We start from the raw sequence: 24,962 nt of genomic DNA on the forward strand, positions 1-24,962 counted from the left end.
TTGACATTTTCATTTCATCAGTCCTGGATGAATTGAAACCCAGGTTCCAAAGGTGCTTGACCCACTGCGCCATCCAGCCATCAGGCAACCTTTGTAGGATTGCAGTGAAACCCGTGACGGAGGAAAGAGTATAAAAAGCAAAATGCTGCAGATCTGAAACAAAAGACCGAAAATGTTGGGAACACCCCATAGGTCAGGCAGCATCTGTGGCGAGAGGAAGATCGGGTTAATGTTTCAGGTTTACCGCCCTTCATTTCTCCAGAGATGCTTCCTGACCCGCTGAATGCGCCCAGCATCTTCTATTTTATAACTGAGAAATGGGTTCTTGTTTGATTTTATTGTTCTTGATACAGATGCAATCTTGCCTAATGTGTGCAATTGTATTTTTAAAGGAGTGTTCTCCAATCCAATTATATAAACTGAAGCCACTTAATCTATAGTTGCGATACATTTCAAATATGATTTTGGTCTTTTTAAAGTCCATTTCAATTGAATTTTTCCAAATTGTTTTTCAGGAGCAACAATGTGTACTGCAAATATGTGCCTTCTAGCAGTGTCTCTGTCCTTGCATTTCCTTCACTGGAGGCTGAAAGGTTGGTATTTTGATTCTCATTTTGCTCACCTTATGTGAAAGCTCAATATACAAAAATGGAAGAACCTTTACATCCATCGCAATATTCAACTATTCATTTCGTTTAGACTTCCGAAGGGAACAAACTTGATACACCCTGTTCCTATTGGGGAAATTATTACAAAGCTTGGTCATTGCTATTGAGTTTAAAAGCATAAGCGATCTGTAGTGCAGATAATTTAGTAACATTTTCAGAAAAAGTAACTTTTCCACATTTTATGGTCTCTGGTGTACCTTAAATAACATAATGGGTAACACAATCTTTTTGAATTGGACCAGTGTAAAAAAACCTAGGTTGACTTGTAATTCCAGCCCTCTCATTTCTAAGAACTCGGTGACTTAAGCTCATGCAGTTTCCTACACACAACCACAGGTCTGTGCTAGTGCCTCACAGCCCAGCATGAACAAACAAAGTGCCTTCACAGTGAAGTTCTGGCCTACGTCTGTTATTCCAAAAGTCCTGCGAACACAAGAATTGGGAGCAGTGCAACTAATTATCATTGCTACACTGTGTCCAGAGGGACAGTCACACCACTGGTGATGTCACAGAGAACTACTGTCCATTTTACAAAAGTTAAAATAGCTGCTACTGCCAGCAGCTGGAAACTTAGCTCAAGACTCTCATTGACTTCTATGTGGTGGTTGTGAGGAGGGAAATAAGTTAAGGGGAAAAATGAGGATTGAGAGGAGGAAAATGTAACTTGTGCTTTATAAAAAGGTCAGAAATTAAAGGACAGTTTAAAATGCCATTTTAAAGATGCACTTGGCTTAAACTGAATTGAGTGCAAAGTCAGATTTTGAAATCTATGTCTTAACAGAGGACAAAATGTGCGTAAAACTTCTTGTATGAACAGCAGGAAGGTCCCACCTCATAGTTTCCATCATCTCATTGTTATGTGAAACTTCAACTAGTACTCTTGCTGCAATTAGCACCAAGGAGAGAGGAGGTTGAAATGGAGGCAAGTAGAATTTGATGGACACTTATTCAAAAAAAAAAAAAAACAGGATTGCAATTCAATCCTGTGTAGACCTTGCTAAGATTGATTGGGTATGTGGTGCGTTTGTGAATATAATTGGGGGGCCCTTCTGTACAGCATAACTAATCTGGGCTATGATGATGAAACCATGGCATTTGATGTTTTGTATATAAAAACTATTGGCACATAGCTTACTGAAGAACAGATACTTGATTTGTGTTGTGATTTCCTACATGGTTGAAATTCTGTGAATGCTTTACCACACCCTGGTGTAAAATGCTAACTGCTATTTTATCATAATTCATAAGCACATTTAATTTATGTGCACAAAAGCAGATTAACCATTGCATGAAAAATGCTGCTCAGCAGAATATCAACCCTATGGAGAATTCCTGATCTTATGCTTGCTGCTTGGGAATGTAAGGTGCAGAGTGGAGACCATGTGTCCCATCAAAAGGCAGTGTGAAGAGAGCCACTCCTTGCCATTCTTGGTGACCTGAGTAGGGCAATTAATAAGCCTTGAGAGCAGGTCATTTGCTCACTTGTTTGGTCTCGTGCGGAAAGAAAATACATTGAAAATCTAATGGGCAGAGCGAAGCTCTGTTATCTTTTTTGAGCACTAACTTGTCCCTTCAGTGGCTAAAAATAAATTGTCTGATTTGGAAACTTCCATTATCAATCATCTAAATGCACTGCAGGAAACTTCGCGATATCCGGCACCGGCGTGATGCCGATCTATGAAAACTTCCGGACAGACCAGCGCTAATGTTGAAGCATACGGAGGTTTTCATCTCCGTATCTGACAACAAACACTGTTGCTTAGCAACAGCTTGTAAACAGTCGGCCCGTACCTTGGAAGTGTCTCTGTAGCTTAGCAACAGCTTCAGAGAGGCTTTCCAGAGACTGACTGTTTTATTAAAAAAAAAAAAATGAAAAAAAAAATGCTAGGAGAAGAAAAAAAACCTAACAAAACGGCTGCTGATTTCTGCCGTTAGATCGAGGTTTCCGGACATACAACTTCCGGATAAACCAAAGTTTCCTGTATTATAATTTGTCACTGTGTGATTGAAAAATAAAAACTACGTCCTGGAAATATACAGCAGGTCGGTCGGCATCTGTCAGGACCCAAGACAGATTTTGACATTTTGGATGGTACATCCTTTCATCTTCAGTCCTGATGAACGGTACACACCTGAACTATCAAAATTTGCCTTTTCCTTTTGTTTAGTACTTTTGACATTTTCTATTTCAAGTGAGCAATTGACATCTGCAATTATTTTTATTTGATTCAATGATCTCATTTAACTGGTTAAATTTGAGATTAGTGGCTTTGGGTTTCACTGTCTCTTCTGAAACTGTTGACTTTTTCTGCAGATCTGGTTCCAGTTTATCAACAAATACAGCCATTTCAGAGCTGCCCCTGCTCTATCTTGGAAATTTAATCTCCGGGCGAGAGAATCACCTACGAGGGATTGTTTGCTGCCACGTGGTTAATGTTCGGTGGCTGAAACTGCAGTGGGTGTGCAGTTGTTGTTGCAGCATTTTTAAACAGGTTTGTTTTAATTTTAAGTTTAGAAATGACAGGAACCTCATTTTTACTTGAGTTGGTATGTAGAACAGAAAATGCTGGAAATACACAACAGGTCTGTCGGTATCTGAAGAGAGAAATACAAGTTAACTGACATACAAAGGGTCTCCAGATGAAATGTTAACTTGTCTTATACCAGGAAGATTCCATTTCTTCTGTGTCCAGTTTGTGTTGAGCCTGTGCTATACAATTTTACATAGAATTCAAAGTTACAAAAAGTCAATTTCAAGTATTACAAGATAACAAGGGAGTACAAATCTGTCACAGGGATATTTTAACTAGAATTCTGTGCAAATGATCTCAGTGATCCAACGACAAAGCACATGGATCCAAACACTGCCATCACAAAGGATACAGAATTATGTTGGAAGTCATAATAGACTGGGGCATCAAAATATAAAGGGAAATTAAGAGCCAGAATTCTCATGAAGTTGGATATTTTAACCAAATCTTTCCTGTACTTCAGGATGAACCATAAAAGTAGTGTGTGCAGATGCATCAAATTTGAAGCAACAAGATATTTTGTATTTTCAAAAGTAATCTGTTGTAGATATAATTGCACTTTTTATTTAATAACCAAGTTATTATTTGATTTCTATGGTTAGGGAAGGTGCACAAGAAGTTCTGGACCGTGTCTGTCTGCAGATGGTGTATTCCGTGCTAATGCAAAGTAAGCATCAAGGATTGGGAATCCGATTTAAACAAAATGATCCCCTCAAGAATCATTCTATGCTTCACTATGGCGATCAAGTTGCCAAAACATTGTTTGTGCAAGTCAGAGAAGATCAGCATTGTTTTTTCAAAAGCTGGAATATGTCTTGTCTGGGCACACCATTTTCTTTACCTGTTTTCGACAGGTTCTTGCACACAATATGTTTCAAATTATTGTAACATAACCACAGCCAGAGGATTAGTTCAAAATGTTTCCTATTTTACTTTCCCCCCCAGTGATATGACTATTGGCTAATCACACAGCTCCAGATCAATGCACTTGATGAGGTTTAGACAGAACACATGCAAGTTGGAATGTCCCATACCACAAATTGGTCACAACATTCATTTAGGTTTGGGAAAACAATAGTCGTTTCATGGTATAAGCCGTGGACTTTGATTTGAACTTCTATTTCTCAATATTTTCTTGTTTTCCTCCCCCCACACCCCCTTTCAAACTTTCACTACCCACCAGATGGATCATCTTTTTCCACATGATCTTCCTTAAATAGGGAGCCTTCTTGACTTCTTATTATTGTTGCTGCCAATGTTTCACTCTCCAGTCATTTGCCTGGAAGCATATTTGCATTATGGCATGTGAACAATATTCTTTCCTCTTGCCTGAGATGGATGACTCCTGCAGTCTGACAAATTTCAGCTTTTGGTCAGGAACTGACTCAGCTGGAAGTACTTAGTCCTACAAACTCCTCCTTCCCTGCATTCTTAGTGGGTTGAAATAGAAATTTATTACCTCACCTCCTCTCTTTATTTGAGCACCTTGAAATTGTGGAACTCCTTGGCTCTCAATCTTCCCTTCGTCTGACAATCTTCAGGCTTTTAAAGCCCAAGTTTGGCAACAATGAATCACTACTTTGATTTATCTTTATTCCTCTTCTCAACTTGTTCGTGCCTTTCACAATGGAATTGGGCAATCACCTCAGTTTCTTAATAAAAATTTTGGAAAAACAGTTTTGATCTTGGACTTGAATCTGTCTCCATTTGGTTCGGGATGCAGCTTGTAAATACAAAGTCACTTACAGTGAGTGTTAGCAGATGTAGCTTAATTGGAAAAATAAGCATAAAAAATTATCAGTGGGCAAAAGTGTTTAAACCAATTTGCCCCAAGCCAATACATAGCATGATGAATAGATGAGCAAAATACTGCAGATGCTGGAAAGCTGATAGAAAAACAGAAAATGCTGGAAATACTCAGCAGGTCAGGCAGCATCTGTGGAGAGAGAAACAGAGTTAACGTTTCAGGTTGATGACCTTTCGTCAGAATATGAATAGGCTCTTTACTGCAAACACCTACTCTTGTCACACAAGCTGTTGAAATGGAAAATGTGCAGTAGTACTGTTCTTACAGTTACTATTTAAACAGACTTTTCTTCAGTCCTTCAAACCATTTTGCGTTTACTGGCGACATGCAGAAATGTCACATTTTGTAACATACAAATGAAGTTAGCACGTTCAAGATGTGTTCCCGAGAAGGGATGAGGTGTAAGTTGGTGTAAAATTGCCATTACAGTTAAAGGTTTGAGCTGACCCTGGCAAACTGCAGCTTGTGCCATAAGGTGCACGTTTATTTTGCAGTTAGCTTCTTGTAACATGACAATGACAGGAAAGAAAGCTCTTAAAACAGTTTGCTGTGGTTTTTGTGGTAGATTTTAATGCACTGTGACCATTCGCCTCAACATGCAGGTATCCGTTCCAAACTCTGTCTGCTGTGGATAAAAAATAGTACTGATTAACGGCCTGGTATAGAGACCAAGTGGAATTTAGGATGAGGATTCTGTGTTTTTGTATCATAAGTTTAGCTTGCATTTCTGCTCCAGTTCTGACCTTGCAACACTAAACTTCGCCCCGATCTCCTCCACAGCATTCACCAAACTTAACTCTTCCATGGGACCCACCTCCTGCTCTCTTGACTCGCTCCTGATCACTGAACTACTTCTCAACCTGGTGATCATATAGTAAGCTGCTCTCTCTCCCCCCAGGCATTGTTCTTTCCATTTTTAAAACTGCGATAATCACCCAACTCCCTTCAAAACCTTCTGTTGACCCCCCTGTCCTCTAGCTATCACCCATTTCCAACCTCCCTTTCCTCTCTGTCTCTGGAATGTGTCATCGCATCCCAACTGCGTGTTCACCTTTCTGTCTACTCTCTGTTCAGTTCCTTTGAATCCAGTTTCTGCCCCATCTACAGGACACAGTCACCAAGGACAGTCTGTGTACATAGATACATAGAAGATAGGAGCAGGAGCAGGCCCCTCGAGCCTGCTCTGCCATTCAATGAGATCATGGCTGATCATCCAAATTCACTACCCTGCCTCTGCTTTCTCCCCATATCCCTTGATCCCTTTAGCCTTAAGAAATATATCTAACTCCGTCTTGAATATATTTAATGAATTGGCCTCTACTGCCTTCTGTGGTAGAGAATTCCACAGGTTCTGTGATAGTGGATTGGCGGTTAGGATCAGATCAGCCATGATCTTATTGAATGGCGGAGCAGGCTCGAGGGGCCGATTGGCCTACTCCTGCTCCTATTTCTTATGTTCACCACTCTCTGGGTGAAGAAATTCCTCCTCATCTCTGTCCTAAATGGCTTACCCCTTATCCTTAGACTGTGACCCCTGGTTCTGGACTCCCCGGTCATCGGGAACATCCTTCCCTATGTGACTGTGACCATGCACATTATCCCATTTTTGGACCTACTGCAATGTTTGACATAGTTAGCCACACTCTTCACTCCATTGGCTGTTCTCCGTAGTCATGAACTGATCTCTCGTGGTTCCATTTCTCCCTGTCCCAATGTTGCTGGTACATTTCCTGCAATAGCTCCTTCTCCTATATCCACACAGTCAATTCAAGTGTGCCTCAAGGCTCCAGTCTTGCTGCTCAGCGACATTAGTACACACAGGTTCAGCTTTGATGTGCATGTTGACAAAATCCATCTTTACTGCTCCACGACCAATCTTGAGGTGTTATATTGCCTGTCTGACATCAAGTTGTGGATGAGCTAGGTTTTTATTTATAGCTCAATATTGGTAAGATTGAAGCCATCCTATTTGGCCACTGTCAGAAACTCAGTGCTCAAGCCCCTGATCCTGCCCCCTGTTTAGAATCTTGTTGAAGCTCAACCTGAAAGTGCACAAGCCTTAATATTTTTCTCCACTGTGAACTGAGCTTTAAACCGCACAAACAGCCCTTCACCATAACTCCTTACTTCCGTTTCTGCAACATCACCTCCCTTCCTTCCTCCCCTCCCCTATTTAATTGATAGTTCTGCGTTAACAATTTCCTTTCCAGTGCTGCAAACTTGAAGCTGTATATTTTTTTTAAATTTTGGAAGTAACCAATTAAAACTTGATTTTCAGCAGTTCCTGTTGCAGAACATGTACAAATAGAATCATGAGATTGAAGGCTAAATTATTTCACTTGCAAAACCCTAATAACCCACATGACTTTCATGCTTGGATGTGGGGCCTACCTCAATAGAATAAACAACAACTTTTCCCATTCAATGTACTACTGGGCTTCTCAGATGAGTTCTGACGAAAGGTCTTCGACCTGAAACGTTAACTCTGTTTCTCTCTCCACGGAAGCTGCCTGACCACCTGAGTTTTTCCAGCGTCTTCTGTTGTTATTTCTCAGATAAGTGTTGTTTCTGGGTGTACAGATTTGCACCAGGAAAAGAGCATTAGTGATTACAGTGGTCTGTGATAATGAGTCGGTGACCTAGGTTAATACTGGGAACTGTTTTGTTGCAGTGTTATTGTGGAGGATGGAACTGCAGAGGCACGAGTTCACTGTAAAGACAAACAGGTGGCAGACCTGCTGGCACTCAACTCAACAGAGTGGGAAGGACTGCAACAACACGTTGGTCCACGAGGGAAGGTGTACTTTCAGTACCAGGGCCGCACTGGACATGAACTGGTGAGTAAATGCCTTTCTCTCCTTTTTATTAGGATCCTTTATCCAGGATAACCTTTCAAAACTTTTATTTTCAGAGCGATCTTGTCTTTAACTCCCTTGGGTACAGAATTTCTCTCTCTCTACCTTTTCACTCTACATTCACAGGAATGATACCAAGTCACTAAGAATTTTTATTGATGATGTAGCACCTTTTCTCAAATGTCCCAGAGTGCTTCACATCCCAATACATTTGAGTGACGTTATATCGGATAATGCAGTGGCCATTTGTGAACAGTAATGTTCCACAAACAGAAATGAGATGGTTGACCAGTAAATCTGTTTTTGGTGGTGGTTTGAGAGAAATATTGGCCAGAACGCAGGAATTTCCTGCTCCTCGTCAAAAAAAAAAAATGGTATTCGACAGCTGGCCTCCCAATTGGTGCTACCATTTTTGGCCCATTTTGTAATTCATGGCAGACTAGATGTATTAAAATCTAACATCTTCACCTAGCTGAACACTTCCATTGCCACCTCTTGCTGTTAAGTATATTCAGTGGAACACCTCCTGTTTTCTGAAAGAAGCTAAGGCTCTGGGAGCTCTCGACTGTTCTGTCGTCTGAAAAACATGATTTCATGCTGAATTTCCTTAGAATCACCAATTACTTTTTAAAATACCTGTCTTAAAATAATCTCATCCAGTTTAAAAATACCTGTCTTAAAATAATCTCATCCAATTTAAAATACCTGTCTTAAAATAATCTCATCCAGTTTAAAATACCTGTCTTAAAATAATCTCATCCAGTTTAAAATACCTGTCTTAAAATAATCTCATCCAGTTTACGACCGATCAAGATGAGTAAGGTGAAGCAGTGTGTATTCTGGTTAAAATCCATCCAAATTCACTTCACTAGTCTGGTGAGGTCTAATTTTTTGTAGTGCATCAACCATTTTACATGGTTAACTGTACAGACTAATCTTGTCCATTCTCATGAGAGCAAGCCTACATCAGGAAAATAAATGCAAGTTGTTGTTGAAGCAATTTGTTAAAAGGCAAATAATTTATTTTAACTTCAAGGGCTAAAACATGCTATGCAGTGAAACACCAAGAGTGCTCTCTTTCCCGTCTTTTCATTTTGAAGCAATTGAGTATTTATCTTAAATTAATAGTCCTTTGAAATTTGATCCTGTTCACCCTATCCCTGAAAAAGCTTATTGTCTTGCTCTTCAAGCTGCTGTCCCATTGCCCTTAAATCACGACTTTCTAAATTCATGGACGCTAACGTTAACTCTTAAAACATCAATTCGCTTGAATGTCCTGGCCTAAAATGTATGGGGTTCAGCAGGGTCATTCCAACAATTTTGTTACTTTTGCAAACTTCTGGAACTTTGTACGAGGACACGTTGGTGAATCATCCATCATTTCCCTAAACAGAATATGGCACTATAGTTCTAAACCAGTTACAATTGTATGGTTTTCTGTCAAATCCCACCCTGCTGAAGTTGATTGCTCAGCTTCCCACATCTTTTCATTTTCCATCACCCCATGGCTTTGCTTCTCTCCCACTTCATATTCTTCATATTGATGACTTGCTCCTCTAGCATCCGCCTTATCCATTTTTTTGCTAATTATTCCACTCTGCATTAACTGACTTCCTTCAGATTGCAAGCCCTCGGTTCACCCAGTCTCCAGTCCTCTCAAGTGATGTGGTTGACTGCACTACAGCTTAATCGCATCCATGACCTGCAGTGGGACCATGAAAATCTTTTCTTTTCTCCAGCGAGATAGTTTCTTTGTCGCTTGCAGGACTAACCAACTGCTACCCTCTCCTGCCTTCGGCCCAGTTCCACTTTACCAAGATTCCTGTCCTTTCTCCTTTGATCTCAGATGGAACTTTCACTTCACTTCCTTTGCTGAAAGTACCTCAAAGAAAATAGTTTTCTGCTTTTGTGCCAAATGCTGCTTCTCAGTGGCTCTTAACATTGCCTACGTAACAACTGTATTTCAAAAACGAATTCATTGGCTGTTAAGCACTTTGGGATGCATGAACTTGCATTTGTATAGCACCTTTTTTTCCAGTTAAGTCTAAAATACTGTCCCTATGTCTGAGTTAGCTTCTCTAATAACTCTTTGGCACTCTTGAACTGGATACAAGAAAATGTTTGTTGTCTGGTGGGCAGTCTCTCATCTCTAGCCTTCACTGCTCTTCTCTTACTCACAAGCTTTCTTCTTTTTTCTTTCTCCCTCTCCTCTCTCACTCATCCTCATCAATAATGGTGTGGTCCGTGTTCCTCTTGAGTTTTTCTCTCAAGCTCCAAATATGATATATATATACATGCTCTTCCTCCCTCGATACTTGATTTGCAATCATGACTCATTGTACCACCTCCTACTCACAACTGAATATTTCCGAAGCCTATTAAACAGTGGAACTCATTACATCCCTCCCTTGTATAACCTTCAGATTTTTAAACCAAACTTGGCATTACCAAATCACTGTTTGCCTTACTGTCTCTTTTACTCTTCAACCTTGGTGCCAATCCTGTGTAATGGTGATGGGCCTTCAATAACCACAGAACTAGAAGTTATAGACTTAAACAAGTTGGCTTTTAATCACTAAGATCAGAGCTAACATCTCAACACGCTGACTGGTTCACAGGAATGAGTCATACAGATCCTGGGATCTTTATGTAAGAGAAGTCAGGGGCGGAGCCAAGAGCCAAGACCTGGAACCTCCCAGGTTAGTCGGGAAAGAGGAAGTGAAACTATACACAGTGGGGGAGGGTAATATACATGAGTGCAAAAATACAGGATCAAGACAAACAGATTTCATTACAAATGGGTTTTGATCCTCCCTATTTGTTTTCCAACAAAGAAATCTATTATACTTTTTAGGACTAAATGGCAATGTGTTGATGTAGTTTCTTTTTTGAAACCAATGGTTTAACTCTGATTAATCTATAATTATCAGGATTGCAACTTAGGTTGCCATTTTATCAGCAGAATGCTTGGCATTCTGTTAAAGGGATGAACAAACTCAAAAGATTGTTAGAAAATAAAGAATTGCATATAATCAGCCATGCTACAGTCTGAGAAATGACAGCTTAATTAACCTTCGTTTCTCTAAATTGCAGCATGAAGAGAATACTGGAGATGTCCTAATGCAGTACCTTGGAACAATCTGCACTAGCACTGTCGTCTGCAGATCCATTCAACTTGCCTTCAGATTTGACTGGAAAGGCAAACCCAAGTTTGGACAGACTGGTAAGTTGCCCTGTTCTCCTTCTACATTGGTGTATGATGTAAAGGTGTGGGGGGGGTGTTGGATGGAGAAACAACCATTGGTTTGATATACTACCCACAAGAGAAACTCTTAATATTGGTTGCACATCTCCATTGATTATCTTTACTTGCAATATTGCTGATCTGCATTTCACAGTGCTTCAATGTTAATTGTCACATTTGGCTGAGTCTAACCCTCCTGTTCATTTTATAAAAATGAAATTGCCAAGTGTTGCCTCATTTCCTACTAATTCAGCCAAAGAAGTCTTCCTGTAAAGTTGTTGGGATAGCTTTGTATTTTTGGCAATGTTAAAATGTCATTTGTTATGATTGTGGCATAGCGAAAACTCAGCTAACACTTGGCTCTTTCAGCAATATATTAGAACCAAGAAATTTAAAACTGTCTTCCAAATTCACTCCAGTAAATGCACTGGACTATAATCTTGCCATGGGTTCAAACATCTGTACAGTGGAACATGACTTATCTAAAAATTCAGCAACGTAAAACACAGTAATCCCTTGCTATAAAACTCGTGATACACCATGATCACTGATACAACGTGTAGCACATTTATTAATGAAGAATCCACATGAAATACCCTCTAACGTGCTTTGTGTATGACTCTTAAACCCATCCATAAAGGTTTGAAGTGTCCAGCACTTTATTTAAATTTGTCCATTCTAGTTCTTTTGTAACTATTCTACATTTCTGTGCAAATGTATGTAAAGCCCAGAGATCTGAGATTGCTGTAATTTGCCAAGGCATCAGATAACCCAAGGTTCTGCTGTACAGCTTGGAACCCATAATTCTAGGACTGGTAATATGTTGAGCATTTCAGATCTTGATTATACTGTGCACCATTTCACATTTTCCTGCTGCCTTTCTTTTGTGGGTATGGATGTAAACAAACTGCAGAATGTTATATTTGCTGTGTAGCTGTTATTTTCAGCATTAGAGGAGATTACGATTGTAGCTGCTTTGGGATGTCACAATTTTGTCTGCATCACAATCTGTTAAACCCATGAGTATCTTACCATTTTTTCCCCTGGTGTAGCAGCCTCTGAATCAATTATCAGTGCTACACTGGCACCCTTGGACTAGGGAGGTGGAGAAAAATCAGTTTCTATTCCTCATCAATGTTGGGTCAGCCTAGTGGCAAAGCACCTATTTGTGGACAAAATTGGTTTTGGCCACAATGCTGCCTACAGTTTAATAGTCTGCCAACACTCAGATCATGCATGAAGATTGGCCACTTGGGTGAGGTATTGGTGGCAGCCAAAGCCCATTAAACAACACTGGCAGTATTTGGTGCTTCAGAAGGGGCGAAAAGTAGTAGGAAAAATGTCTCTCTTGTAATATGTAATCTTAATACGATCAACAGACAACAAGTTGAGACTGCACTTTATGGGGACAAATAAAGTGATCTTTCTGTAACCAGTGAACGATGATGCTCCTCTCCCTTTCCCCCTCACTCCCTAGAGTGATTTTTCTCCAGCCTCCTTGTTTATTTTTGCGCATCATTTCACACACTGGTGTGTTTCCAGACATTTCCCTATGCTGTTCTTGAACAGGTTGCTGAAACATGCATGAGAGCATGACTTGCATTTGACCTGGAGTGCTTTGCCACCCTCCTTCAGTGGAAGCTTGTTCGCTCCACTTTGCACCTTTCCAGAAAGCGTGCTTTAGATCAAGAACTTGTCACGTAGAGATTCCGGAGAAGAACCCATGCCCATCTCCACATATGTTTAATTTATTTTCCACTTTTCCTTTTTATGGTGACATCCCCATAGTTACAAGGAATGACCTCTGCATGAAAATGTTACCGGAACTGCTTTGGAATTAGAAGTTTTGCTTTTCTTTGCTGACTGAAATTCTTTAAACCCAAGTTGAAACATTGCAAGTAGTTAATAGCTGAAACACTTGAATGTGTGAAGAGCTGTGATTTTTAAATTAATTGATGGTGAATGTAGATATTCATTTCATTTTGCATTGTTCACGTGTTAGGCTTGCCCGGATGAAATGCAACAACATTTAAAAAAATCTAATCTTGCTAGGATAGAAAATGTGTAAACTTGGGTGAGGGGGAGGGGGGGGGGAAACGCATAATTTCACAATTCCAAATCTTGTTGCTTAATGGTCAATTTTGAGATGAATGTTTTTCTTCTTTGCTTTGAGGCAAATTACTGCAGTGAGTTTGATATTTTGTATTAGCAGCACAAGTGGACTGGATCACAGTCTCTCAAATCATTAGGATTCCTTTTATCATTGTACTGTATGTAAATACTACAGTTATTGAGCAGGGTATCCTATTTTACTTGCTTAGGAAAGGGGGATTAATTATTCACTGGGTGTTGACATCATGAATACTAATTCTGCTGTAGGTTACACAGGCTGCATTTGGAGTGCTGTATTATTGACTTCAAGTAGTGATTGACTTGGGTCACCAGAGTTAGCTGGATTTTCCTATTGCTATGTGGACTGGGTTTGGTATTCATGGTACTGGTGGTACGCTCAGTTAACATTTTACAGTTAACACTTTACTACTGGGTGTAGAATTTTAAAAAATAATCCAGGAAATGTAGGCAGCCTCTGTCGGATTGAAGTCCAGTGGCGGGTTAGGTTCTTTCCCTCTCCCCCCCCCCCCCCCCCCCCCAAAAACAAATGACAGAACTCAGTGGGTAAAGAAGGAAAGAACTTGTATGTATTTATATTGTGCTTTTCATGACCTCTGGACATCCCAAAGTGCTTCACAGCCAATTAATTACTTTTGAAGTATAGTCACTGTTGGCCACACAGCAGCCAATTTGCTCACAGCAGGCTCCCACAAATGGCAATGAAATAATTGACCAGATATTCTATTTTAATGATATTGGATTGAGGGATAAATGTTGGCCAGGACACTGAGAGAACTCTCGTGCTCTTTGTAGGATAGTGCAGCTTTACTTCCACCTGAGAAGGCAGACCGATTCGGTTTAAAATCTCATCGGAAACAAAGCACCTCTGACAGTGCAGCACTCGCTCAGTACTGCACTGAGTTGCCTACCCCTGCTACAGCACTGAAACGGCCCTAATCAAAGTCACAAATGGCATCCACTGTGACTGGTGCGCTATCCCTCCTCATCCTTCTCGACCTGTCAGCAGCCTTTGACACGGTGCACCACACCTTCCTCCTACAATGCCTCCTCCATTGTCCGGCTGAATAGGACTGCCCTACAGAATTTGTTCATCCCTGTGTGGCATAAAAATAAAACAAAAAAGGTGGCTCAACTGTGGCTAACAAGGGAAATTAGGGATAGCATGAGATCCAAGGAGAGGGCATATAAATTGGCCAGAAAAAGCAGCAAACCTGAGGATTGGGAGCAGTTTAGGATTCAGCAAAGGAAGACAAAAGGATTAATTAAGAGGAGGAAAATAGAGTATGAGAGTAAGCTTTCAGGGAACATAAAAACTGACTGTAAAAGCTTCTATAGATATGTGAAGAGAAAAAGATTGGTGAAGTCAAGCATAGGTCCCTTGCAGTCAGAATCAGCAGAATTTATAATGGGGAACAAAGAAATGGCAGACCAATTAAATACATACTTTGGTTCTGTCTTCACAAAGGAGGACACAAATAACCTCCCAGAGATGTCGGGGAACATAGGGTCTAATGAGAGGGAAGAACTGAATGAAATCAGTATTTGTAGGGAAATGGTGTTAGGGAAATTGACGGGATTGAAGGCCGATAAATCCCCAGGGCCTGCTAATCTACATCCTAGTGTACTTAAGGAAGTGGCCCGAGAAATAGTAGATGCATTGCTGGTCATCTTCCAAAATTCTACAGACTCTGGAACAGTTCCCATGGATTGGAGGGTAGCTAATTTATGCCACTGTTTAAAAAAGGTGGTAGAGAGAAAACGGGGTAAGCCTGACATCGGTAGTGGGGAAAATGCTGGAGTCCATTATAAAAGATGTAATAGCAGAGCACTTCGAAAACAGTGACAGGATCGGACAAAGTCAACATGGATTTACAAAAGGTAAATCGTGCTTGACTAATCTGGAATTTTTTGAGGATGTAACTGGTAGAATAGATAAGGGAGAACCAGTGGATGTGGTGTATTTGGACATTCAGAAGGCTTTCGATAAGGTCCCGCATAAGAGATTAGCGTGTAAAATTAAGGCACATGGGATTGGGGGCAAGGTACTGACTTGGATAGAGAACTGGTTGGCAGACAGGAAGCAAAGAGTTGGAATAAACGGGTCTTTTTCCAAGTGGCAGGCAGTGACTAGTGGGGTACCGCAGGGATCGGTCCTAGGACCCCAGCTATTCATTCACAATATATATTAATGATCTAGACGAGGGAACTAGATGTAATATCTCCAAGATTGCAGACGACACAAAGCTGGGTGGGCGTGTGTGCTGTGCGGAGGATGCCGAGAAACTCCAGTATGATTTGGACAGGTTGGGTGATTGAGCAGATGCAGTAGAATGTGGATAAATGTGAGGTTATCCACTTTGGTGGCAAAAACAGGAAGGCAGATTATTATCTGAACGGCAATAGATTGGGAGAAGGGGAAGTTCAACGAGACCTGGGTGTCCTTGTGCACCAGTCGCTGAAGGTAAGCATGCAGGTGCCGCAGGCAGTTAAGAAGGCAAATGGTATGTTGGCCTTCGTAGCGAGAGGGTTCGAGTACAGGAACAAAGATGTCTTGCTGCAGTTGTACAGGGCCTTGGTGAGACCACACCTTGAGTATTGTGTGCAGTTTTGGTCGCCTTACCTGAGGAAGGATGTTCTTGCCATGGAGGGAGTGCAGCGAAGATTCACCAGGCTGATACCTGGGATGGCAGGAATGACGTATGAAGAGAGATTGGGTCGATTGGGCTTATACTCGCTGGAGTTTAGAAGAATGAGGGGATCTCATTGAAACTTATAAAATTCTAACAGGACTAGACAGACTAGATGCAGGAAGGATGTTCCCGATGGCGGGGGAGTCCAGAACCAGGGGTCACAGTCTAAGGATAAGGGGTAAGCCATTTAGGACAGAGATGAGGAATTTCTTCACCCAGAGAGTGGTGAACCTTTGGAATTCTCTACCACAGGCAGTTGAGGCCAATTCATTAAATATATTCAAGAAGGAGTTATATATATTTCTTAAGGCTAAAGGGATATGAGGAGAAAGCAGGGACAGGGTACTGAGTTTGGATGATCAGCCATGATCTCATTGAATGGCGGAGCAGGCTCGAGGGGCCGAATGGCCTACTCCTGCTCCTATCTTCTATGTTTTTCCTACAACCTCAGAGGCAAGAATGCTGCCAGCTGAGCCATGCTGACCCACTGGCTTCAATTGCTTTTTGTTAGCTCTTTGTGCAGGAAAAAACAATTCAGCGCTCTCGTCTGTTTCTTGTACTAATTTTACATTTATGCCCCCTTGTTACTGATTCAACGACCATTAGAAATAGTTTTTCAACATGAAATATTTTGACAGGATAAATAATTTAGAACACTTTCTATTTGATCTTCTCCTTGGCCTTCTCTGATCCTGTGAACAGTATGGCTCTAGCCTTTTAACTCTCATTGTAACTACATATTCTGCCAGCCCTGATGTCATTCTAGTGAACCTATATTGTATCTTTTCCATGGCTGCAATATCCTTTCTATAACAGAGCGACCAAATTCTTTAACTTTGATCTAACCAATCTATTGGACAGATTCAACATCACTTCCTTGCTTTGGTATTTCAAAACCCCGAATCACATTTGCCTTTTTATGTGGCTTCTTCTACATGCAGTCCGATTTTTAAGATCTGCGTATCTGTACCTCTGGATCTCTCTTCTCCACTCCATTGAGAACCATACCATTCAAAATATATTTCCAGCCTCTTTTCTCCAAACTGTACTGCTTCACATTTATTTATGTTGAATTGTATTTTCCACTTATCTGCCCACTGCCCTTGTGTAGTCTCCTGCATTCTTGCTCACAGTTTGCTGTGTCAAATCACTTGTGTATATGGAGAACAAGATCCTAATGGAGATCCCTGGCCTCACCACTTACTGTAATGCAAGAAAAATCTATTGATTCCTGTTTTCTGCTTCCTCTCCTTCGCCCTTCCCTTCTGATACCATTAGGTCTTAATTTTTGCAATAAGTCTCTTATTTGGAAGTCCGTATGCACCATATCTACATTCTCTACATCCTTGCTAATTCACGACCATGCGCTGTCTCTGATTTGGTAGACATCGTGGAAAAATAAAATATTTTACAAGCGAGCTTTATCTGCTCAAAAAAACACTTGGAAAAGAACTAACCAAAAGCCTGTTGCTGGTGGTCTTCTGCACAACCCAATTACAATCCAGCCCTCTATATCTGAATTTTTTTAAAGTGGGTGAATTGAGCAGATTTGTTTCTCCAATTTTCTCCCCTCCTTTTCTCCTGAAGCCACTGACTCTTCCTAAGTCTTGGTTCCAAAATGCTGACAGTCTTCTGGTACTTTACAAGTATCCATTCTTCATGCAGGAGCCGATATAGTGAATGATGATGGACTGTTCACCCAATTCTGTCACAAGATACGCACACATGCATTTTACAGAAGGGGTCACAGAGTATCGACATGGAGAGGAAGCCTTACCTGATTTTATTCTCCTTTATGCCTTTTGTAGCATTGCTGCTGCTGCAGCAGATCAGCTAGCTCACCATAGACTGGCATTTAAAACCAGAACAAGATCTGTATGGGTTGTGCTATTCTGGGTGGTAACTTTACCTACTGGGACATCGGAGGAGCTGAGTAAAATTTATAAACCATTTAAGTGCTCCGCTTAATTCTGCCTTTCTTAATGGTGAGTTATGACTTACATTGGGAACAAATTTGACTATAATAGAAGTCAATTAGCAGTCTTTGAACTAGGGTGTTTTTTTTTCTTTTGGCTTTATTTTGCACTTTATACTTTTGTCTTGGCGTCTTCGCAACTAGAGTAGACCAGCGTTTGGGGGGGGGGGGGGGGGGAAGAGAATTTACAATTACAACGTCCTTTTAAGACCTTTAAATATAATATTGTATGTGACCTCACCCCGTGCAGTATATATGGAAAATTGTCCTGAGATGAGACAAGAACATCTGTTTTGCAATTGGTTTTTTTTGTATGTCGGTGTTGATTGAAGTTAGTTTTGCCTGTGTTGTGGTTAGCATGATTTGTTTCATTCTCTCTGATGCAATTTACCACATACATGTGACGTTGCAACTTTTTGGTTGCCGGCATTCACCCTACCAATGCCAGATAATGTTTCTTGGTTTCCAGTCAGTTTCAGCTATGATGATTTGTTAATGTGGAGTCTTAATGCAGTGCTTGTACCTGAAGCAAGCGAACTGGAACATTGATGGTTGCTGATAGGAATGACCAGCGCATCAGATGTCTCCCATTCAAGCATAATGCTAATTTGTATCATTTTTGCCTTGGTTTCTCAATCTACAAGGATTGCCTCCAGTGGATCTCTTTGAAGACCTCATCACAAATGCCTACTTAGCATTGGCTGTTCCTCTCACCAGTTGGCACTGCCAGTCCACATGATGCCATTATGCAATCTGTCCAGGACAATCTTGTGTTAGCTTGTAGTGAGAAGGATGATGGGCCAAGAAAAAGAAGCTGGGCATCTATATAACATTAGTGTGGCACTGGTTGAGTTTGTTGGTGTTGGCCTAGCACGCTTCATGACTGACTCCAATCACCTTGGAATGGATTGGCTTCACCTGTTTCCTGATGTGGACGTGAATGGGTGATTTTCTCGCACCAACTGGTGCTATCACTCGTAATTATAGAATCACAATGGTTACAGCGCAGAAGGAGGCCATTCAGCCCATCGAGCCCATGCAGGCTCTCTGCAAGAGCACTTCAGCTAGTCCCACTCCCCCGCCCTTTCCCCGTAGCCTTGCAAATTTTTCCCCTTCAGGTACTTATCCAATTCCCTTTTGAAAGCCATGATTGAGTCTGCCTCCACCACCTTTTTAGGCAGTGCATTCCAGATCCTAACCACTTGGTACGTAAAAAAGTTTTTCCTCATGTCGCCTTTTGGTTCTTCTGCCAATCACCTTAAATCTGTGTCCTCTGGTTCTCGACCCTTCTGCCAAAGGGAACAGTTTCTATCGACTGTCTAGACCACTCATGATTTTGAACACCGCTATCAAATCTCCTCTCAACCTTCTCTGCTCTAAGGAGAACAACCCCAGCTTCTCTCGTCTATCCACGCAACTGAAGTCTCTCATAGGACAAAATGGAGCTCTCACTGTTTTCTAAATTTCACCCCTCCAAAAAAGTGACTATTTCCAAAGCTTTGTCGATGTGAGTCACGTCAACCCATTATCTTCTTCTGTTGATTGGCTTTGGCAACGCAACCTCTTGTCTTGGGATAGCATTCCCAGTCTCTAGCATTGCTTGGATGTACCCTCACTTAAGACTCGGACCCTGTTTCTGTAGCATCTCTTCAATACAGCTCCCACCTCCAGAGTGGGTGAGAGCTGCTCCTACGTGGCAGGAGTCTTGTGACTGGGTGTTTTGATGCTATTAGTTGCTCTAGCTGAGTTGACATCAAGTATCCCTACAGCTAGGGCAGCTCAGAGGCTGAACATGACCCCCTGGGATGTCCCTGCAATGACAATCAGATAATTGATTTAAATCTCAAAGATCCCTGTACCTCTCCTCTTCAATCCATTTACTTATTTTGTACTCCTTTTTTCCCCTTATTTTTAAATTTATTTTCATCTTTCCTTTGTTCATTTTATCTACCTTGTGCTAGCTGCTTTCATTTTGCTTGCCTCAGGAAAAAAAAGTCTCATTTTTGGCCTTGTAGCTCTTCATTCTTTCTCTTTGTCACAGTTCTTTAACCCACAGCCCATCCCCCACCCACTTGAGAAATACTCCGAATTATTTCCCCAAGATGCTGGGAAAGGATAGTGCAGTGCTTGTAAATGTTGCATTGCAATATTATTAAAGGTCAGAATTGAATAATAGTTAAGTTTCTCGCTTCAAAAGCCTGGTTTAAAGGCGGCATCGCTCTAGACTAGGAGCAGATTAGCCGGTGAACCATCAAGTTGCTCTGAAACTTGAGACCACCCGATTAGTGAGTGGAAATTTCTCTTGCAGTGGTGTGTTATCAGTTCCATTGGCGTGGCATTGTTGCATTTCAGTTCAAAACTGTAGCTGTGTACTATTATTACAAATAGCTTGGTTAATTTGGTTTTAATTAGAACCCATTACCTTGTAATTATTATTTATAGTATGACTCTGGAACCACAAATATAAATGTACTTTGAGTTATAGTTTGAAAGTGATGCCCTTATTTGAAACATTTTCCTTGGTTTTCACTTTAAAACTCCTATAATGTAGTCAGTATTGTCTCACTGTTATGAGGGAATTGACTATTTCTAGTACAGTGGACCCTTGCAATAATACTCGTAACTTGGCAATAATCCACTTTCTCCTGTTGTAACTTCAAAGGTTATTAACTTGCAGCCTGAATCTTTAGTTATTTCCTCAAAACAAATTCAGTTCTGAAGTCAATGATCAAATTACATTACATTAATTACTTTGAGTGTATTCCTTTCCACTGATGTTGCACATTACCGCTATGCATTATCTAAGCGTAGGTCAGCACGATCACATACCATAGAATCAGATATATTTACAACACAGAAGGAGGCTATTCATCCCATTGTGTCTGTGTTCGCTCTTCGGTAAAACAATCTAAAACTAATTTCAATACCCTGCTGTCTCTCCAAAGCCTTGTATCTTTCTCTGCTATTTTATTCAGTTTTTCCTTAAAAGGAACAATGGTCTTTGCCTCAACTACTCCCCGTGGCAAAGCATTCCATGTTCCAACAATGCTATGTGTAAAGAAGTTGCTCTCAACCATACATCCTCTCTGTCTTAATTTTAAACTCATGTCCATTCTTCACTGACTCCCCAAAAAGAGAAGATTGCTTTTATTCATTCTACCAAAGCTCATAATTCTAAAAACCTCTATTAAATCTCCTCTGTCTTCTCGGCTCCAATAGAACTTGTCCCATTACCTCAAGTCTGTCCTCGTGACTGTAATTTCCGAACTCTGCTATCCTACAAGCTCTGACTTTAATGCCTTTTCTATAATGAGGCACCCAAATCTCTATGCTAATCAGCCTAACCAATGTTTTGTATAAATTGCTATTTTAGTCTTCTTCTCCTTTCCCCTATTGCTTAAAATATGTCACACTTAAGGTCAGTTACTGTATCCCATTTCAATGGAAAGTCTTTTTAAGTTTAATTTAGTGTTGGACTGGACTTCAGACAAGTACATTTTGGAGCTATGAAAAGAATAAATGGGAAACGAAACAAGAAATGAAGAGGAAGTTGATTGAAGACCACAGTATGGGAGGGAGAAGCTCGAGACCATAGAATTTCATAGTACAGGGGAGGCCATTTGACCCATTCGGCCTGTACCATCTCTCTGAAAGAGCTGCCACTTAATCTTATTTGCTGGTCTTTTCCCCGTGCCCTAAAGTGCAAGACTCGAGTGGCTGAATAAGCAGCTGAAAAGTAACCTAAGGTCCACATAGAAGCATGTTAAACGATATACAAGGAAACATTAAATGAGTTTAGTTTGGGAATTGTACTGTCAATTGACGGTAACTAAAGAGAATGTGAGAAGTGAAGAAAATGGAGTGATTGGTAGTTGGTATCATGCAAAATCCAAAGAGATGCATTAGTTATGTCTGGAGTATTGAAGACCAGATAGGTTCTCCTTTAAAGGATAAGTTGGTAGAATTATAAGGGATGAAGAAATGGGACTTTTGTTGAATGAATTCTTTATATCAGTCTTCTGATATCAGTCTGATCAATATTGGTCAACTTTCAGATCCAGACATTTAATAAAAAATCTAAATGTATTTTTAATATGCGTTAGTCATGGAAGAATGACAGCTGAAGCTACTATAATCTTGGGGGCTCAAATAATGACAGTTGTTGAGGCAGAATAATCGCTGTTCCTGGGGTAGTCTTGACAATAATAATTAGTCATCCCTATTATGTGTTGCAAAGACGAGAGAGTAGTCGGCAGCTGTGGTTTAAGTACATTTTCACCCTCTCCAGCAGTCGTCTTATCATCTGTGATCACTTTTAAATGAAAATGGTTGGTTTAGTAGGAATTGACAAACCTAGTAGCAGGTGGCTTGGCACTCTTGACTACTGTGGCATTCCTCATTTAGGCACGTCAACCTGGCAGTCTTGCTCCAACAGTACAGACTTAGGTAATTTACTGCACGGAGACCTTGCTTGTTAAAAATCTGTAGGTCATGTTGAAGATTTTTTTTTAGTTGTAGGAAAGGTCAGAGGAAGGCATAACGAGCCTCTGAATTACTGTTTTTAAATAAATTAAAGAGAAAAGATGATTGCGCAGATGAAATTATGAAAGGACAATTACATTTCATATGCCATTTTTAATTTTTTAAGAACTATTTGATTAAGGCACACAGAACCACTGACATGGTGTCTAGTGCATTGGAGCATCAGTGTACAACTCTGCAGAGTACAGTAATAAGATTGGGTTAATACCCATGATCTTCAACTCCGAGTTCCTGATGCCAGCAGTACTGGTGTGAGGGAGCACAAAGGAGGCCATGTTTCCCCACAAGAAAGGTGGGATAATCAAGATTGAATGCCCTTGCTAGGGTGTTTTTTCCACATCATTTACCCATGGTTACAGAGTAGCATTGGCAGAGTTCTCCAGAGATTGTTTCCTATCTCTGCTTTTGTTTGGGGGTGGGGTGGAATAAACTGAAGGGGGAAATCTTTCCTCATCCCCTGCTCTGTCTCCCCCTCCCCCATTCCAAAAAAGAAGCGCACACGGAAACTGAATACTGCATTTGTTAGGCAAATTTGCCAAACGCAGATAAAATTCACCTCGTTTTGCACCCAGCAATACTCTGGAAAATGTACCAATATATCGACACGTGCTATCAGGTAGCAAATTACTGGTGGGTTAAGATGTTGGCAGAGTATATTGGACCTGCAGTAAATCTTGCAATGTAGCATCCAATCAGAAGTAACTTATTTCTAAACTGTGCCGTGGTCATTGAGATGCTAACATGTCACTGTAGTAACGCTGTATCTAGCAAATTTACAGCTAACCATGAATGAATAAGTGAAGAGTTCTGGCTTGTTTGAATTCTATTGCTCAGACATTGGTGAACTGCTCAGCAAGTGAAGCTAAAAAAGATGTTGGAGCTTTGCAAAAATATAATGTTTATTATTTGTATGATGTATCTTAGACTTTGTAGAGACCAATGGTTTAAGTTGAGATGGAGTTTAGTTCGAATGCTATTTTTCTTTCCAGAAGTAATTTAGACTGATAATTTTCCTCCTAAATATTCAAACTTGGATAACAGCGCAAAGATAATTGTGGTTTCCATAATGTGTTTAGAACATTATATCATAATATTATGGTATGTGATTATTCCACATTTTTCTGGAAATGTGATTATCTTCAACTAAAAAGGGTTTAGCATGCTCAATTCATTGTGTTGCTTTGTCATGAATTTAAATACTGTAAAATATATGCCTATTAAGATGAGTGAAATAACGAGGTAAAAAATCCAAAACAATCTGAGATGTGTGTTGACTTCACAATACAAGGTAAGATGTTCAAATATTTTGAATATTATGAAAATAATTAGTTGACCTGCATAACCCTTTGGATGCATTGATTGAACCTAGCATTGCAATCAGAATAGAAAATACCTTTTGTCTTGTACTACCAAGTAAATCTAGAACTTGTCCCTCATGCACTGTGGTGTCAGCTAGACATTGCCAGTATAGTTTAAATAAGTGTTCTGTTCCTGCAATGCCAATATCATATCAACACCAAGATTTTCTCTTTCTTAAAAAGAAACCTTTCAACTGAGGACATTCACATGTGGAGACCACCAATATATCACCAAGATGGCACCCGCCTTGTCTTTGACTTGTTTGGACATAAAGGAAGTGGACTATCGAGTGCTTTGCCACTTGGCAAATGATAGACTGATGCAATAGATGGTTATTGGAGTGCATTAACTGTGCAACCGTAGACCAAGAAATAACCCCTCACTTGAATCAAGAGAATTGACTTTGTGGATGTTTACAAGAGTTGCAAACTGTGAAATAATTGATGCACTACCGCCTGTTGAGAATAACACCTTTTTATCAAGTTGATTTAAATTGACTAGTTTTGCTCAATATCCCATTACAAAGCAATATTTTAAATTGCCATTTATAATTTTTAAAAATCAAACTCCATTATGATCTCTAATACTTGGAATAATTTAGATTGTTAAAGGTGCTCAGTATCATTCTATTTGATCTCGGTATTTGTGTATAATTTTTGAAAATAAACTTATTTTATTTCAACATTAATTGGTTGTGTACTTTGTTCTTGTTACTTTAAATTACTTTTCCTCAACATTTTTCACAGATAGGACTTTGGTGCAAAAGAAAGTATAGGGTGTGGAATAGCTAATAATTTATATATGTGCACCTCGGCATCCCAAGGACAAACTTGGTGAATGAGAATGAAAGAGTTTATCATCCTTACTTAATGTCACCGTTTTGATGATGCTTGGTCAAAGATGATTTTACAGTGCTCATTGTAGTCAACAAATTATTTTTGTTTAATTTTACTGCGCAGCTTGTTTTGCTAACCTGCAGCTTTTTTGGTGACCAGTTCCTATTTTATAGTAACTAGATGTTTTTTTCCATGTGGTTGGTAGTAAAACCGTTATAGAGCATTACCTTCTGAGGAAATGGAACTGCAGGAGAGCAGTTCAGGAATACTGCTGTTTCAATAAAGTTCAGTAGGCCATTAAAGACTGAAGTTAAAATTTGTT

The 24,962-nt window shown here is 40.2% G+C and overlaps 1 protein-coding gene across 4 annotated transcripts in view; it reads left to right on the forward strand.

The window, feature by feature from the left end:
• ctc1 (CTS telomere maintenance complex component 1) overlaps positions 1 to 24,492 on the forward strand; it is a 79,346-nt gene extending 54,854 nt beyond the window's left edge. The window contains exons 19-24 of one of the 4 annotated variants that reach the window (XM_085968520.1): positions 516 to 593; positions 2,983 to 3,160; positions 3,802 to 3,866; positions 7,678 to 7,843; positions 10,955 to 11,084; positions 23,987 to 24,492. In XM_085968520.1, coding sequence (XP_085824646.1) covers positions 516 to 593; positions 2,983 to 3,160; positions 3,802 to 3,866; positions 7,678 to 7,843; positions 10,955 to 11,084; positions 23,987 to 24,132 — 763 coding nt within the window. In that variant the 3' untranslated portion in view covers positions 24,133 to 24,492. Of the gene's footprint in view, positions 1 to 515; positions 594 to 1,449; positions 1,591 to 2,982; positions 3,161 to 3,801; positions 3,867 to 5,786; positions 5,881 to 7,677; positions 7,844 to 10,954; positions 11,085 to 23,986 lie in introns of those variants that run through there. The other 3 variants (XR_015073784.1, XR_015073785.1, XR_015073786.1) reach the window with 3 other exon arrangements.
• Positions 24,493 to 24,962: the final 470 nt, after the last annotated feature.

This window comes from Somniosus microcephalus, chromosome 27 (genome assembly GCF_052327205.1).
Source record: "Somniosus microcephalus isolate GS21.2 chromosome 27, FLI_Smic_1.0, whole genome shotgun sequence".
Taxonomy (NCBI): Eukaryota; Metazoa; Chordata; class Chondrichthyes; order Squaliformes; family Somniosidae; genus Somniosus; species Somniosus microcephalus.